The sequence below is a fragment of the Misgurnus anguillicaudatus genome, chromosome 9, assembly GCF_027580225.2.
Source record: "Misgurnus anguillicaudatus chromosome 9, ASM2758022v2, whole genome shotgun sequence".
Lineage (NCBI taxonomy): Eukaryota > Metazoa > Chordata > Actinopteri > Cypriniformes > Cobitidae > Misgurnus > Misgurnus anguillicaudatus.
In genome coordinates this window covers 20,896,628-20,914,158 of record NC_073345.2, presented here as the reverse complement: position 1 = coordinate 20,914,158, position 17,531 = coordinate 20,896,628, and the positions used below count along the sequence as shown (strand labels likewise).

At 37.6% G+C, this 17,531-nt stretch overlaps 1 protein-coding gene across 3 annotated transcripts in view; it reads left to right on the top strand.

Annotated features, from left to right (window-relative positions):
• Positions 1 to 3,264: 3,264 nt before the first annotated feature.
• capn5b (calpain 5b) overlaps positions 3,265 to 17,531 on the top strand; it is a 40,257-nt gene continuing 25,990 nt past the window's right edge. Inside the window, exons 1-2 of one of the 3 annotated variants that reach the window (XM_055179767.2) lie at positions 3,265 to 3,448; positions 9,083 to 9,261. In XM_055179767.2, the coding sequence (XP_055035742.1) occupies positions 9,097 to 9,261 (165 nt within the window). In that variant the 5' untranslated portion in view covers positions 3,265 to 3,448; positions 9,083 to 9,096. The remainder of the gene's footprint in view (positions 3,449 to 9,082; positions 9,262 to 17,531) is intronic. The other 2 variants (XR_008637746.2, XM_055179768.2) reach the window with 2 other exon arrangements.

Here is a 17,531-nt window from a genome sequence, read left to right as displayed (position 1 = left end):
ATAAAGTCAGACAATATGATTTAGAGGTCACGACATTCCAGTTAGCTGTTCTGTTTGCCTGGAACCAAAGACCCAGGGAGAAGATATTTCAGGTTTTGAAAACCTGAAACTAGCCACAGAACTTCCAGATGCTGAGCTGCGCTGGACTCTCTGGATAATGGAGTTTTTATCTTTATGAAATGTTAACTAGGAGAACATGCCCTGGACATGAGGGCGATTTTAATCATAATAAAATACCACAATGTTTGACTGAATACTGCCTAATGTTTTTTTTCTGTTTATATGTAGTTCCTTGTAGCCTTTCCCAAACTAAAATGCCAGGTGCTGTCATATGAACCTGTGGCGGGCTCTCCAAAAGACTTCACAGAAGGCACATTGTTTTACATCAATCAAGAATTTTCATCAATGCATTACATCATATGCATATAAAGTATATTTTCATTACATTAATATTTATATATTAATAAAAGTGTATTCATTAATTAAAAATGCCTTGACTACTTTATCATTATTCAATTTGATTGGTCGATTACAAATCACTACAGAGAAAATGAGTGAAGAAGAAAATGAGGGCATAGTGCAACTGAGGATATTACGCACCCGGGCATAGAGTCATTGCAAACAATAACCCTCATAATCAGATAGTCTCCGATAAGTTGAACATGTTTTTAAAGTTTAACTATAGTCAGAGTTCCCACGGGTCATGGAATTTTTAAAAGGTCTTTTCCAGTCAGGGAATTTTAATTTTTTTTTCCAAGGTATGGAATATCAGGGATTTTTGTTGCTTTTAATTTTAATTTCTGTTTATCAAAATGTAATATCTTTTGACGTAAAGAATACCATTTTCGGGTCCAACAAGCCATTGCTAACTACAATTTAAACAGCTGTTTTTGGCACTGTTCATTCATTTAACGCATTTAAGCTACATTTTTATAAACTTAGGGTATACATTATCCACAGCATCCCAGACATAGGTCATGGAAATTTAGCTTTTTAGTCAGTGGAAGTGAGGGAAATATCAGGGAATTTACATTTGACTTGGGAGTGGGAACCCTGTATAGTTATATAGTTTTTTCAGTTCACATTTATTTGTCTAGCGCTTCAATACAATACATATTGTTTCAAAGCTGCTTTAAATATTGTATTTTCCTACATATCAAAACCGTAATAGTACCAATAAAAGCAATGGTTAAATATTAGATCATTATGATTAAAATATATGTCAAATTTGGCAGTTTTGTATATTGGTTCAAAGTTGACGGCATCTGATGTCTTTGCAGGCTTTGCCATTATCCTTTTACAAGTGTTGTATATATATAGTATATATATAGATGTACTGTAGTATTCAGAGAAAACACAAATCTTTACAAGAATTTATGTAGATCATTTGTTTCTCAGACATGCTAGTGTACTAAAACAAGTACATTGTTACCAAGCTTCATTATGTATGCGGGAAGCCATTATATAGATCATGAAGATGAGGAAGAGGATCAGCAACGCACAGAAGCTGGTGGAGATCCTGAAGAACATGTTTTTGCCCCAGAAAAAGATGATCAAAGAGTGGTTGATAGAACACAAGTACATCAAACAGGATGAGACCTACATTATCACCTTATCTACGGCATAGCCGACCATGCCCACTGCATTCTGGGACTTTTTCTAGACACTTGCTCTCCTTTGGAGCATTTCAAAATTTGAGCTCAATGCCCAGCCTGGCCTGCTGGATAATGGACTATATTTATCTCAAGACAGATCATGCTAACAAAATCCTGCCTTTACAAAAACCTGAAATGAATTAAAGGGAGCTTTTTGGGGTTAATAGAAGAGTATAGTGAGCAGAATTCTGTGTTGCTTATCACTGTAATGCATAGAGGCAGCTCCGACACATGTCAGCAATTCAATTTCGGCCAGCATAACTGCGTCTGGTAATTAGGTTTTGTTGTCTTCGACTTCAGTGCCTTCAGCATTTTTTATATTTTGAAGAAACCATCCTGTTGTGTTCATTTTCAGTTTACTGCTGGTTTATCAAATTAACCTCGGTTTGAACATCCAGGTGCAAACAACACACGTCTCCTTCTTGGTTTATGAAAATGAATTCACATTTAAAGCCGTTTCATTTCCCTTGTCAATCAAATTGTCTTATTGATTCTAAGCATTGTATGAGATGAAAGTGTGTAGTGGAAAAAAGTTAAAATTTTTGCAGGCCTCTGGATTTTTCCTCAGCAGTTTAACTACCCAGCTACACTCTTAAAACAAAGGCGCTACAATGTTATAGTCTGTATTAACCTGTAGTTGCAAACAATTTCGAAGTAAAATAGCTGTATAGTTGGAGAGGAGTTGTTTACCGATGCCCCACCCAATACTTTCATATTGACATCCCTAAATATATTCATTATTAGATTTTGCTTAAAGAAAAGACAGATGAAATATTTTTATGTGGATTGACTTGCAGCGACAATGTATTCACCACCGCACAACTGGTAATGTGTGCTTAAAGGAGCATTTCACCCATAGAAACATTAATCTGTATTGAAAGTGCATCATATTTGTAGTCAAAATGTAACATACACTTCGAATTTGGTGCCTATTTGTCCGAGAAGAGGTGTTTGTAGTCTCACCCCCTCAACAAAGATATTGGACTTCCTGCTTTCAATGATGCAAAATGATGATTTTTACATCATTGAAAGAAGGAAGTGCAACACTGAAATCTGTATTTCCCCTGTCTCAGCAGAAACTGAGGAAATGATGCATGACCGTTCAAAAACATGACTGGGGTTCTAACTATACAAAGCTTAATGCAAATGTGTGAAGTGTCCCTTTAACAAAGTAGATGGGGTCACTTTTGATTGCATGTAATCTTGTTTTGTTATAGAAACCACACAGAATAACAGATAACATTTTAGGAACCTTTATTTAACCCCTTCAGACACTGCGTCCACTGAATTACATGTTTTGTGGTTCAAATTAATAAAAAGCTGACCAACCAATCAAAACAAGGCACACTGATTAAACACCTGAAAAACCAGGTCTGAAGGGGTTAAGAACAGTCTCTGGTTAGTGTCTCTAGTGGTAGGTTAGAAATGTACACTGCCGCTGTCCATGGTGCTGATGAGACAGCATCTGCTTTAATAGAAATAATAAAAAGTGTTATATCTTTACAAGATAGATACAAAGTTATGCTTTTGAATTTACAACATAATCCTCCAGTTATTGTTGCAGTGACATACGCAGAGTCAGTGCGTGTTCATCTGGGTATATACTTGAGTGTCTACCCCGTCGCACATGCTCAGACCAGGACTCCCCTTTCGCTCGTAGGCCCCTCCCAGACACGCGTGAGAGTGGGGATCCGCTAGAAGAGCCTCAGTTGCACGGGACCGCACGAGCATCGTTGGATCCCGGGAGGACCGGAGAGAGAGAGACGCTACCGCGGGACCGGAGTTGTGTTCAGGTATTACCTTATTTCACTGGCCGTGCGATATAAGCATTTCTTTTTTAGCGTTATGTTACATTTTACCGATTGCAACCATTTTAAAATGCAAGACTATCGAAATGAGCGCGAATCATTCTAGTTGGCGACTGATTTACGTTTATGGTCTCGCGTTTCGAGCGCGCGAAGCAAATCTTGCCACTTGACGGGACGCGTGAAGCGAAAAATTAAAACGATTATATCCAACATTTCTAAACAAATCTGAAGCCACGCTTGGTAAATTTAAGCCTCTCATCACTTCGGTGCATTCAGGCAAGACAGATCCGAATTGACACCATATTTTTAACTAGTTGTAGAAATACATCGATATTTAGCTGTCCACGTTCCTTTTACATACGTTAATAAAGGAGTTAAAAGAGTGGGCAGTCCTTTAAAACATGTTTTGCATCAAAACGACTTGATGTATATGACTGTATGACCTAATGCCATGTTTGTATTTCAGTCATTAAACCTCCTATAGTGCAGTATATTTAGAATAGAGCACATTGTGAAATGGTGATGAATTTAGCAATCCCTTTACGCACAATCTGGGTTTCCTTTTTAAATTTGTTTAGAGAGATTCGAGGCATAAACTGTATGGTTTCTATGTATGACATACTACATGTATTCATGAGGAGGATGTAGTGACGCGATTGGGATACCCTGAAATGGGCATTGTGGGAGGGGGTTTTCATAAAGCCCTTTTGGTGCACTCCTTTTCTTTGCCAGTTATCCATTGCGCTCTCTCTCTCTCTCTCTCTCTCTCTCTCTCTCTCTCTCTCTCTCTCTCTCTCTCTCTCTCTCTCTCTCTCTCTCTCTCTCTGGCTCTTATGTTTCATCACAGTGTTTAGATTTCCTCCTACTGCTGTTTTGTATCATGGCATCATGGTTGGGTAAAATATGGTTAAGCCTAGGTTTAAATTAACCTATCAGTCCATGGTTGGGTTTTCGTATATTACCCAAGCCATAAGTTTAAACTCGGGCATTTTCACAGTGCATTTTCCTCTTGAGTCTCGCTCATTTTTCTCCACTCCGCACACATTAAGTGTGATGCTTAATAGAGCTGAGCCCATAAACCACATCATTCCATTAACCCGCTTGTGAAGTTTTATGAGATAGCGGTCCATAAGTTAGGTGGGAGACAGAGTCAGAAGATCCCATCTATCTGTAAATTGACTGTGCACATAAAAATGGCCATTAGACTCACATATACAAAGACATACACCATGCCAATATACTCTGTCAAGTCCAAGCCACATCACAAGGTTCTTATACAACAGGTACATAGGTATGATGTTCCTATAGCTCAGCCGGTGTTAACTTTGAAACTCCAGGATCACTTTGGATAAAGTGTCTGCCAAATGCATCCACTAAATGTATATCCTTATTCTTGAACACAAATTTCTACTATGATTCTTCTTGTTTTACATTTTGCATTGAGGTACATGAGTTTCTCTTTCAAGCATCAGCAATTTTGATCTGCTTTATCACTTCAGGAGGTACAGTAGAGTGGGGCGAAAGCATTTGCCCATGTTGTTGTCTCACTGATGTCACGAGTCAGTCAGGGGATCAGGCCAGGCACCATCTGCTGTGTTGGCTGTCCAACTGCAGCATTTTCGTTTCCCCAGGTGCTCTAGTCAAGTGTACGTTCCAGTTTACAGTAATGCAGTGTAGCAAACTGATCATGCATCCACAAGTTCTCAGTAAACATTTTTTTGGCTTTTACGTCTCCATTTTCATTACATACAAATATAATGGTTGTTGGCATTGCCCATGATCAAAAATGGAATAGGAAGCTTCATCCTGCTTTTTGTTAACTTGATACAGTTTGAGCTTTACAACCAGTTTCTATGTTTTTATATCAGAGCTGGTCTAAGCAGAATTGTGCCCTTAGAATGACATAAGCTGGGTGTTTCTGTCATTAGTGCAGAGAGCGGACGAAAGCTGAAGACATAATTTATCATTTTGAAGGTCTGGGAATGGAGATGAATAATTCACCGTAGCTCCGCTCTCGAAAGCAGCCGCTGAGAGAACTGTGATTGACAAACTGCTTGTTCGCTTCAGAGAACACACCAAAGACAGCCGAAAAGATCCTTTCCTCAGATTACTCTAAAAAACAGATGCAATGTGATTTCGGTGTAAGTTTTCTTCATTTGAACTACTTTCAAACTCCTGAATAGCACTTGCAGACTCATTCAGTCAAAAATGATATTCCCCAGTTAATGAAATTGAGATCCAACACACTTATCACAGTAGGCATTGCTCTTACAATAAGAGCAGCACTGAGTCACAGTGACATCGTTCCTAATGTTCTATTGTCCCTAATGTCTGACTTTATCATCCCCTTCTGCAGTCAGAGAAAGTGTGTCTTGAAGATTACCTGCGAGACTAGAGGGCTATGATGCTTGCAGTCTCTATAAGATAGCAGTTTCAAGATTTGTCAAGACTTAATGTATTTTTTTATAATTGATGATTGATTTGAGATTGGGGTCTGTCCTGTGGACTCTTTGGTCCATGATTTAGTATCGCAAGTAAGGTTGCAACATTTTGGGAAGTTTCCATGAAAATTATAAGGAAATATTTGGGAATTTTGACACACGGATGAAAAAGTCTGATGTCGAGGAAGCTAATGTTTGCACGTGATACAGCTTGTATAAATTATCCCAAATATTTTCAAATAAGTTCCTTAGGTTTTTCCAAAATTCCGAAGCTTTTAAATCCTATTCGCAAGTACTAAGTTGATATATGTCTGTGAAGTTTTAGCTCAAAATACCCCACAGATAATTTATTATAGTGCCAATTTTTGTGTGTGTCCCTTTAAATGCAATTTAGCTGTTGCTATCAGCTTGCTTACCAGAGGAGGGAGGAGTTTCAAGAGCTTGTGCTTTAGCAAACAGCCACAGCAAAGCAGAAAAATCTTAAAGGAATATTCCATTTTCTTAAAAGAAAAATCCAGATAATTTACTCACCACCATGTCATCCAAAATGTTGATGTCTTTCTTTGTTCAGTCGAGAAGATTATGTTTTTTGAGGAAAACATTGCAGGATTTTTCTCATTTTAATGGACTTTAATAGACACCAACAATTAATACTTAACTCAACACATAACAGTTTTTTTCAACAGAGTTTCAAAGAACTATAAACGATTAGCGCATCACGACTGGATCTACACGAGTTGTTGTGCTTTAAAAGTGTATATTTGTTATTTTTTTGCTAGATAAGACCCTTATGCCTCGCTTGGGATTGTTTATAGTCCTTTGAAACTCTGTTGAAAAAAACTGTTAAGTGTTGAGTTAAGTATTAATTGATGGTGTCTATTAAAGTCCATTAAAATGAGAAAAATCCTGCAATGTTTTCCTCAAAAAACATAATTTCTTCTGGACTGAACAAAGAAAGACATTAACATTTTGGATGACATGGTGGTGAGTAAATTATCTGGATTTTTCTTTTAAGAAAATGGGATATTCCTTTAAGCAATAAGTCAGTAGCTATGTTCAGCCTTATTTTTTTCACATTGGTCTATTGTGGTATAAAATATACAACACTGCGTTTGGTCACTTTATGTGTCAGTCAGATTCCTTTTTCTATCTTGGCCACCACAGAAAAGCAAAAGACCTTTAGCCACACTACAAGGCCTGGCTGCTTTAGAAAATCATGCATGCAAACACACAAATGTTCCTGAACCAGAAGGTGACGAGAACTTCACCTTAGTTGACAGGAGCAAGAGGGTCTTGTACTCAGAGCCGTACACAGGATTATATTAATACAGTCCATATAGGGAATATTATTATTGTCCTGCTCTACTATATGAATTTTAATACATCAGAAAACAAAAAAAAATCACATAACTATAGATTTCAAATGATGTCTGTATGCAAAAGACGTGTGTGTTGGTTATTAGGAAGACATTGTAATAATTATTTTGCCATACTAGGCAGTAAAGTAAACATAGGCTAACTGAATATACAGAATAAAGAGAAGGCTACCAAAAATAAGTTTATTAAATTCATTCACAATATGTACACACTCATTATACACATAATATACTGAAATATAACATAATGCAGCGGCAGAACTAGAATTTTATGAATTGGGTGGCCAAGGCTACTTTAGGGGGTCTATAGCCCATGAAAGAAAATGACGTGTAATTATCAAAAAAGCATGAATTAATCTATAATTGCTGATTACTTCACATTACCCCACATTAGATAAATATTCCTCTTGCCCATTATACTAAGGGTAAGATGTAAGCATAATGCAAGGCTGAATTTTAAACTTCTCGCTTACTGTAATGAAGCAAAAGTCCTCATGTAAACTGCAGTAACTTTCATACTCGTCGAAGTTGTTCAGGAAAACAAAACTCCATAATAAACTTTAAACTTATTCCAATAGCAGAGCTTAACACTAAAAAAGTAATTTATTTAAAAGTAAATATGGATTCATCTTTTTTACGAAGTTACAGAAGATACAGTCAGGACCAGTGAGTGATTTTCTCTTTTGTTATAACTTAAATGACTTCAACAGGTACTGTTAAAGGAAAACTACACCGTTTTATTTACTATGTTCTTACCTTAACTTAGAAGAAATAATACATACCTTTTTTTTCAATGTGTGCACTTCATCTTTGTACAGGGCGTTGTGAATGTGTTAGCATTTAGTCTAGCCCATTCACTCCTATGGCTCCAAACAGGGATGAATTTATTCTGCCTTCATGTGCTATGGTAATTATGGTGAATACCAAAAGCCGACGTAAGAAAATGCACATGAACACCTCCTCATGTGGTATTTTCCACTGGGCAACTCGTCGAATATTTTGATGCCCGAGATGAGATAAGTTTTGACCTTTTTAAAATGGCGGAGAGCAACTGAATAGTCGTGAATGATAAGCATTGTACATTACTAAACGTTTTTTTGCTACTGTTAGCGCAGAGTTTTTGTAACCTATACAATGTTGTGTCATTGACAATTGTAATATAATGCATTAACACTGAGTGTCACTTTAAAAAAAAAAATTAAGGTTTGGTTTTACCTACCAGCTAGCAGATGCTAGCTAGCAGTTAATAGGAGCCTCCTAGCAATCAGGCAATTTTCTCACGTGATACAGTACGACAACAAAAGCATTCGAACACAACACACTGGTAAATGCCGGTTCACAAATGGAAAATATTATCTTTTCCATAGCACGTGAGGGCAGCAATAGAAGCAACCAAACACTGTCATGTTTTCCCTATTTAAAGACTGTCACATGAGTAGTTACACGAGTAAGTATGGTGGCACAAAATAAAACATGGCGATTTTTTAAGCGGATAAAATATGAGAACTATGGCGGAAGAGCACTTAGTTTTCAGCACTTCGACCACGGGCGCAGTACATCATCACTTCTGTGAACTCCCCCCCTCGTTCAAACTCAGTGAGAGGAGGAGTGATGATGGTGTGACCCCTCTGGCTCAGCCACTGCAGTAGGCTAATGTTTCAAATAAGATGAGCGTCAGTAAATGACCGAGGTCCGGACCATGTACGGCCATGTTTGTACTGTGTCTGACTCTGTACTACACTATATATGCTACTCCATTACCAACTGTCTCTCTCTTTCTGCTGTCTTTTTCTGTGCCACAGCTGTAGGCTGAAGGATGTTCTCCTCGGTGAAGGCCTTTGAGGGGCAGCAGTACTCCACCCTCAAGAGGCAGTGTCTACAGAGTGGAGTGTTGTTTGAGGACCCACTGTTTCCAGCTGTAGATGACTCACTATTCTACCAGGGTAACAGGATCGGCCGTGTGCACTGGAAAAGACCTGGGGTCAGTTCTTGAAATGCAAAGTTCACTTTTAGATGTATTCAATGACAAAACTTATGAAATACATAGTTGTGTCTTACATATACCAGTGACATATAAGATATTTAGGCAGGTTCCAGAAGAAGACATCTGGAATTCTATTATAACAGAATTCAAATCATCCCCAATGAATCTTACAGTATATAGACTAGATGCTTGGCAAGGAAATTTATAACACACTATCCACTGCATAGCTTGACAAAAATACGATTATTTCTCATATTGAAAAATACCTTGAAGTTGATCAGTAAAATATGGTTGGTAATTCATCATCAGTTTAATCAATAATTGGTTTTGCTGTCAAGCCAAGGCAAAAGTAAAGATCAGCCTTCTTTCTTTCATCAGTCATGGAGGTCTGTCATCCATCATTGGATGGCACTGTAATGGACTAAATCACAGGTTTTGTTTGCTTGCTTTTGTAATTCACAATGTGAACATCTAAAAACTGTAATATAATACACAAACTACCGTATTTTTCGGTCTATAAGCCGCGTTTTTTTTTCATAACTTGGCTGGTGCTGCGTCTATAGTCAGGTGCGCGGCGTGCGCCTTGTAAGTCAGTATGAATTAATTTTGACATTTATGAGGCAAGAGACAACATTACCGCCTACAGCCGCAAGAGTCGGCCATATGCTGCTTCTGTATTTATATCATTCAATGGATTCGGGTGATTCTCACAAAAACTTGGTTTTAAAAATGTCAAGCATGAAAATGTAAAAATTGCTTAAATTTACTTTTTTCCCACCAGACATTGAAAAACAAAGTCTGGAGTAAATGGGAACATTAATTTAAAAACTTTTACTTATCATTTAACACTTTTTGTAACATAATTTAAAAAATTTGTCCTAAAAAATCTCATTACCGCAACAGTAAGAAAACATCAACACTGACATATTTTCAAAATGACATGACAAACCTGAAAGAACATAATTTGGAGATTCTGCACATGCATTTAAAATCAAAGTATTATGCTTCTATTAATTAAAGTAACATTTAATAAGCATCTGTTGCGGTAATGATAATCAAAATGTCGTGTAAGCATTCTGACAAGACAATATTTCAAATTAACTGCAAAAAAATTATCTTACCTGGTAGCCATCTTGAAGTAACTGGTCCATGTGCTTGGTCACTCAAAATTAAACTTTATTAAAATTCTGTATGTGTGCTTAAACTGTTCTCAAAGTGTGTTGCCGAGGATGAGAACATCAGGCATGGACACATCATTTTCCTAATTTTTCTTCATTATTATTATACATGAATATTCAGTAAACATTTTTTCTGTCATCTAAAGTAGTCTAGCAAAACATCCATTTATTTTTTTCTTAATATTTTTGTGTTAATTTGATTAAATTACAACATAACCCATGTTCAAACACAGCCGGACACATTGCGGTAATGAGAATTTCAGCAGAAAATTAGATAAAGTTTACAATTATAAATTCTTATGTTGAAATCACACATTGTGCAAGGTAGAACACAGTATTGTGTTAATTCTGATGCTTTTTAATGTTACTATATTACACATTTTAAAGCTAAAATCATTAGTGCCGTGGTGTTTCACTTTTTGATCAATTTAAAAGGGGTGTAAACATCCTTTTGACCACATCTTGTGCCTGGTCACATTAGATTAATGCAAAATCTCATCGGCTCAAAGGAAACAGACATCGACTCATTAAAACATCTTGATAGTTTTATTGCACTTCATTAGCTCTGAGTGGTTTATGAATGGAAATCTGTTCTGAGTTAATGACACATCGCAGCTTCTTACAATAAGCCCCTGTGTAACATTTAAACTCCCGTGGTCGAAAAACAGAGGGATGCTGAGGATGTGATACCTCTCCCCTGTGCTTGTCTCGCCCAGAGGCATACAAAGTGCCAAGCCTGTCCAAGTCAATTATTTCTTTCTTTGTCTTACTCTCTGCCTCATCTCTGCTGAAACGTTGCCCGACCCCGAGTCCTACACACACACACTTAGTCAAACACATCAGTGATATGTTCAAGTCCAGAGCGTCTGAACTGCACCCACAGCAGCTCCTGTCACCATTAATCCAGGTTATAATTGAGGCGGACACTACAATTGTTTCTATCTGTATAGGAGGTCAGCGCTGCTAAGCTAAAATCTCCAATTTCTTAATGATCGCAGTCCCAGAGCAGCAGCAGTGAATGTAGGAATACAGGGATCAAGTGCTGACTGTGCTATAGTAACATTCATTGTGTCTTAGTGATAATAAAGACCATAGATACAGAATTATCATGCACAGATTGTTTCTCCATCTAAATGGAAGTGATTGTAAAGAAGGGGCTGTGCTTTGAGGTTTGATGAGGTTGTTTTCATCCGATTGCCTTTATCACTTTCAGTTCTCGTCAAGTAATGTCTGTCTTTTCACTGTGTGTCTTTATCTTTTAACCACCTGCCGTTTGTTTTCTTTGTTTATAGTGATTACTTTTGGTCTTTTGGTCATTTTTATTAATAGTATCGTTCAGACTCAGAGAGGATGGAAAATGATGAGGGGAAGATGAGGAATGGGATAGGGAAACGTTGCAAACAAGATTTAAAGAGCACCTATTTTCCGATTTACAATTTTACATTTCCTTTGGTGTGTATTAGTACATGTTAAAGATATGCAAAAGGTACATACCACAAAGTAAACGCGAGTTATCGTCTCCAATGTAAATCTTCTCACGGATTGTAGGCAACAGTTTACTTCCTGGGCCTGTTGACGTAGACAAGACCGACATTATCATAATTCCTCCGCCTAAGGACTCAGAGCCTGTAAGTTAACTCCTGTTAGCATTGCATTGTGAGCGAATGTTTCAAACATGGTAAGAAGCGACACATTTCCGGTTGACGTCAGAAGTATTCAGACCAATCACAACGTACAGTTTAGCTGGCCAATCAGGAACACAGAGCTTTTCAGATTGATGAGTTTTGTACAAAATCAATGCGTTTAAGGAAGGCATGATATCTGGGGCTACAAAAATATACGGTATGTGAAAAATAATGTGTTTTTAACCATAAACCACGCAAACACATTGTATTATACCCAGGGTTCCCACGGGTCCTTGAAATCCTTAAAAGTTTGTGAATCTGGGGGAACAAATTCAAGGCCCTGGGAAGTTTTTGAAAATATACCTACATATACAGGTCATTAAAAGTGCTTGAATCTGTTTTATGCAAGAAGTTTTCTGGGAAAAAATCCTTATTATTCCCTGTGTAGTGTAGGATAATATCATAAAAATTCTAGACTTTTTAAGCACACATGCTAAACTGTTAGCTTTAAATGCTTATATCTTCTATATGCGAATGTTGATTCATACCAAAATGCTTTTTTGCATATGAAAACGTCATCTCCCTTCCATACTTCCTGCATCCCTGTCTTTGGCAATATTTCAGATAGCGATATACTTCCTGCACTCTGTCTTTGTCTTTAAGCCTCCCCATTGGTTGAATTTGATATACACATTCAGACGCACTTACCCCTGGAGGCGTCCACAAAGTGTCACCGCAGTGACGCAGCCCAAGGTCCCTCGAAAGGGAATTGTAACAATGTACCTGTAAAGGTAACACAATGTAACCTTGCTCTCACTTGAAATGTGTCCCCACATGTAGTCCTTGAATTTGAGGGTATTGGACTTGGAAAGTCCTTGAAAGGTCCTTGAATTTGAAGTTAGCCAAGGTGTGGGAACCCTGTTTACCAAATACATAAAATTACATTGTTTAAGCAATGAAATAGGTGCACTTATGAGCACTTATGAGCACCATGCGCTAGGCTAGACTGCAGCCCTGACTTATTTTCGTTTATTTTTCAAATGTTAAGCTATTGTATGCCTTGTTATCTAATATCAGAATAAGAAAAATAATTCCCCTCTAATTGAAAATTAGTTTTTTTTGTAAATATGTATTTTAAGGATTTTATGTTCCTGTAGCTCAATTGGTAGAGCACTATGTTAGCAACGCTACACGTTGTTGGTTTGATGCCGGGAGATCACGGATAACCTTAACAACCTCTACCTTAAATTTACTGTATGTCGCTTTTGAGAAAAGACATTAAGGCATTAAGGTAAATGCTGGGGATTTTCTTAAAAAATATCTGCTTTTGTGTTGCGTAAAGTATGACAGAATTTTAATTTATTGTTTTTGTAAATCAGTCAACTGATCTGTAAAATAAAATGCTTTGATCTTGCTTGTTTGAGGTGTATGAAGATATTGCCATTACGCTGAAGTAAAAACTGAACGCCATTGGTAGCTTTAATGCAGTTCACCTACTTTTTTCTTTTTCTTTCGCCCATTTGGGTTCTTAGTGCTGCCTGCTATTTTAAAATATGTATCATCTCTTGATCCATCACAACCCCCCACCCCACACACACACACACCCAGAACTCTCAAACTTTCTTCTCTCCTTCCCTGTTCCCCAATTTGTTGTCACCTCTCTGCACCAAAGAGAAAAAAGGCTGCATTTATGAGCTGGAGCCAGTGAAGTGGGCAGTAGACAGTCATTTATCCTTACTGGTGTCTGGGCTGAGCAGAATTTGTGTTCAATGAATCTGTAATTGGCCTGGTAGTCTGATCTGTCTGAGAGGGTTCACAAAGCCATTAATTAAGGTTACACAATTAAGAGAGTGTTCGATTCATGATGTACTGTAATGTGTTCACTTCATACCCATACACAATTTTGAATTTTGTATGCAAATGAAGAGTTTGGTTCAAAAACGAGATAACATTTTCAAAATCTTGTTTTTTGATTGTGCATTCCAATTAATATCAATCAAACTGAAGTTGGTTTGTTTTGATTTAAGGCTACATAACTAAAAAAATATAGCTAAGTAGCACAATAAAACACAATAAAAACATGATGTTTTGATAAACATTTTAAAAACTGAGTCATTTGGATCCAAACTCTTCAAATGTTCCTGTGGCCCAACTGTTATAGCATTGCATTAACAACACAATGGTTATGGGTTCAAACGCATGGAACACACATACTGAAACTGGCGGCTCGGCAAATTCAAAATAAGTGTTCAAAGTGTCATGTGTGTTGTTCGTGTTTTCAAAATATGCGTTTCTTGCGTCATGTAAACCATGTGCATCACGTTTTTTGTCAAAATAAGTGCCTGCCGCACACGCCTAAAAAACGTTTATGATAAAAAAAGCTCACATTCATAAAATACACACAAGACACTCCCTTAACAGTAAACTGTGATTACGCATGAGATTATGCGAGTATCTGGCAAACACGAGCGTCTCTTTTATCATAAACCCCTAAGCACATCTGCAGCAGGCACTTATTTTGACAAGACAAGTGATGCACACAGGATCACTCGACACGGCGAACACATATTTTAAAATTGCAAACAACACACATGAAGGGTTACATACATGTTGTGACGAACTTCGCATTGTGCGCCCTCGAAAAACAGAAGTCACTGGTCGATTGAATGCACTGTTGCTTAGTTTAAAAGCGTCTGCCAAATGCGTAAATGTGCAAAAAGAAGTCATATTTAAAGGTGCAAAGTGGGACATTTAGAAGGATCTCTTGACAGAATTGCAATATAATATACATAACTATCAGTGGTGTTTAAAGAACTTGCATAATAAACTGTATTGTTTTTATTACCTTAAAATGAGCCGTGTTTATCTACATACACCGCGGGTCTCCTTACATGGAAGTTGGTTGCAATTCGCAATCTCACCACTAGATGCCTTAGAACCCACATTGCACCTTTAATGCAGAGTATCTAAATAGCATGACATTTTGTTGCTATGTTATCAAAATTCTTCTTACAAAATAAATTACCATTAGCAATGACACATATATTTATATAGGGTATCCCAGAGTAGTAATAACCCCTTGAAAATTTGCCCATAAACTTTCAGCCGCACATGTGTGAATGTATAAAAGCCTCAACCCCAGGAGAGTTTGCCCCTTGGATGCCATTTTGGGCTGTGATTAAAAAGTGTGTGTGTGTTCGAGGAGGTGGCTGGTGAACTATAACATAAATGACCTTGCTCTTTAATCTGTCAGCTCTCTCGCTCCCTCTCAACACCCATTTACACACACACAGATACGCACCATACTCCAAAAGAGCTACCTACCCTCAGACATAAAGCTTTGCTCTGAAAACCCGGCTTTGAAGAGAACATTCACAGACAGACAATATCTTTTCTTTTTCTCCATTGCTCTTTGTCTCAGAATCCTTTGTTCCAGAGAATACAATAGACTTGTGAAGGATGTAGAGATATTATGTCTCTGTCAAGGCGTTCAGAGCTTAAGTATTGTGGCATACAGCATATACTGTAGCAATAAGCGACTGTCAGTTGGTTTTGTTTTTATTTGAGACGGCATCTAATAGGCGAGTTATCGAATAATCCAATGTTAAAATACTTTTAATTTGTTTCTTACTTATTGATCAAAAATCATCAAGGGTGCGATCATTCAAGTTAAAATAAGCAGATATTCATTCAGATCAATAAAACGGCCTGGCAGATTATCAATTTCATATAGAAGAGACAGCACCTTGCTAATTGGCATACTGAACCAAATGTATCTTCATGTCTGTTTGAGTCAAACTTTTATATTGAATGAAGCATACGTAATATCACGTCTGATGAAAAATCAGTCATTTCTGTGATTGTTTTTAGTCTGTGTTCTCCGTATTAAGCTTGATTCAAAGTTTCATTGTCATCTTATAAGGGTTTATTGGCTCTTGAGTGTCTTCTTTTAGGTGTGGTGTGTGTTTGGCCTGAAATCATTACACTTCTTCCTCACACTGTGGAGGTGATACAATCTCCAGTGGATTGAGTGAGTTGTTGAGAGGATGTGAGACACAGCCGGTGTTGTCAAAATTAAATGTTGCTGGTGTGAAATCAGGGCTGAACGCGTGGCGAAATGCATATCCGGGTAGAAAGGAGAGTCTTCACCTGCTGTGGAAATGATTTTGCAGAATGTGAAGATCAAATAAGGGTAGAGGGAATGTGTGGAGTTGGATTGTGCATGTTTTATACATTCTGTAACTGCAGCCAGCTAAACCATCAAAGTCAAAAACACCATAAAATGGGCTTCATGCTTTTTACAAGGTATTAATGGTACTAAAAGTGATGTTAGCCTTTCTGGATCTTCTGCCAGTTATAGCCAGCTAGCATTCCTGTTCCAGAGCATTGCATTATTAGTATGAAAAGTCATGGGTTCGATCCACAGGGAACACATATACACTCTAAAAGTATTGAGCCAAAAAGAGAAAAACCAAGCTTCTTGGTTAAATTAACCCAAAAAAATTTTATATTGCCTTGCCTTGCCTAACATCCTGAAAAGTGAAGCTGCTGCCTCTTTGATCGCCCCCCTGGTGGCTGGATGCAGTACACATCATAATCACCGCTCTTTCCATGCAAACGAACGGGACACTTCCAATAAAGTGGTTTGTTTTTGGTCCGTTAAAGTAGTTGTTATCATGCTGATATATGTTAAATTGTTCATTTTTGTGATACGTTTTATTTTAGCTAGTAATTTGATGTTATAGAAACAGGGCATGTCGTTATGTTTGACATTTGTGATTGACAGCTTCTCTGAGCGGACTGTCTGAGCTTCGAGTAAGGATTGAAGATATAACTAACTATTAATTTTCAATTTTTGTGTTATTTCACACCAACAAAATGAGTTGTTCATCAGTTAACTTTATAACTGACCTACAGGATCTGACGGATGACGGTAACATTAAATGTGGGCTTTATAAGCTAATCAATAAATGTTATTAGCTATGATAACACGCCTAACTTAAGTTAAAACAGACCATTAATTTTGCTGTCCAACACATTTGTCAGGAAATAACAAACAGACAAGGATCCAATTGCAATGTGTTATTTTAATAAAGTCACCAAAAACAGAGAGAGAGAGAGAAAGAGAGGAGATCCGCTGCTAGAAGAGCAGGGTGAAAAAGATGTAAAGAGTCTAGCTGGAGAGTTCAGATGTGAATGTATCCGCTGCTTGGTGACAGGGTGAAAAAAATCTCTGCTCGATCATGTACGTATCCACTGCTTGGTGACAGGGTGAAGAAATCTCTGCTGAACATGTACGTATCCACTGCTTGGTGACAGGGTGAAGAAATCTCTGCTATAACTGGCAGTCGAATAGATAGCGCGGTGATGCTTGATATCTGACACTCGCTAGCTTCAAATTGTGACGAGCTCCGCTGCGCGTAGACAGGGTGATGAGATCGCTGGTCGTAACCAACGTGTAGAT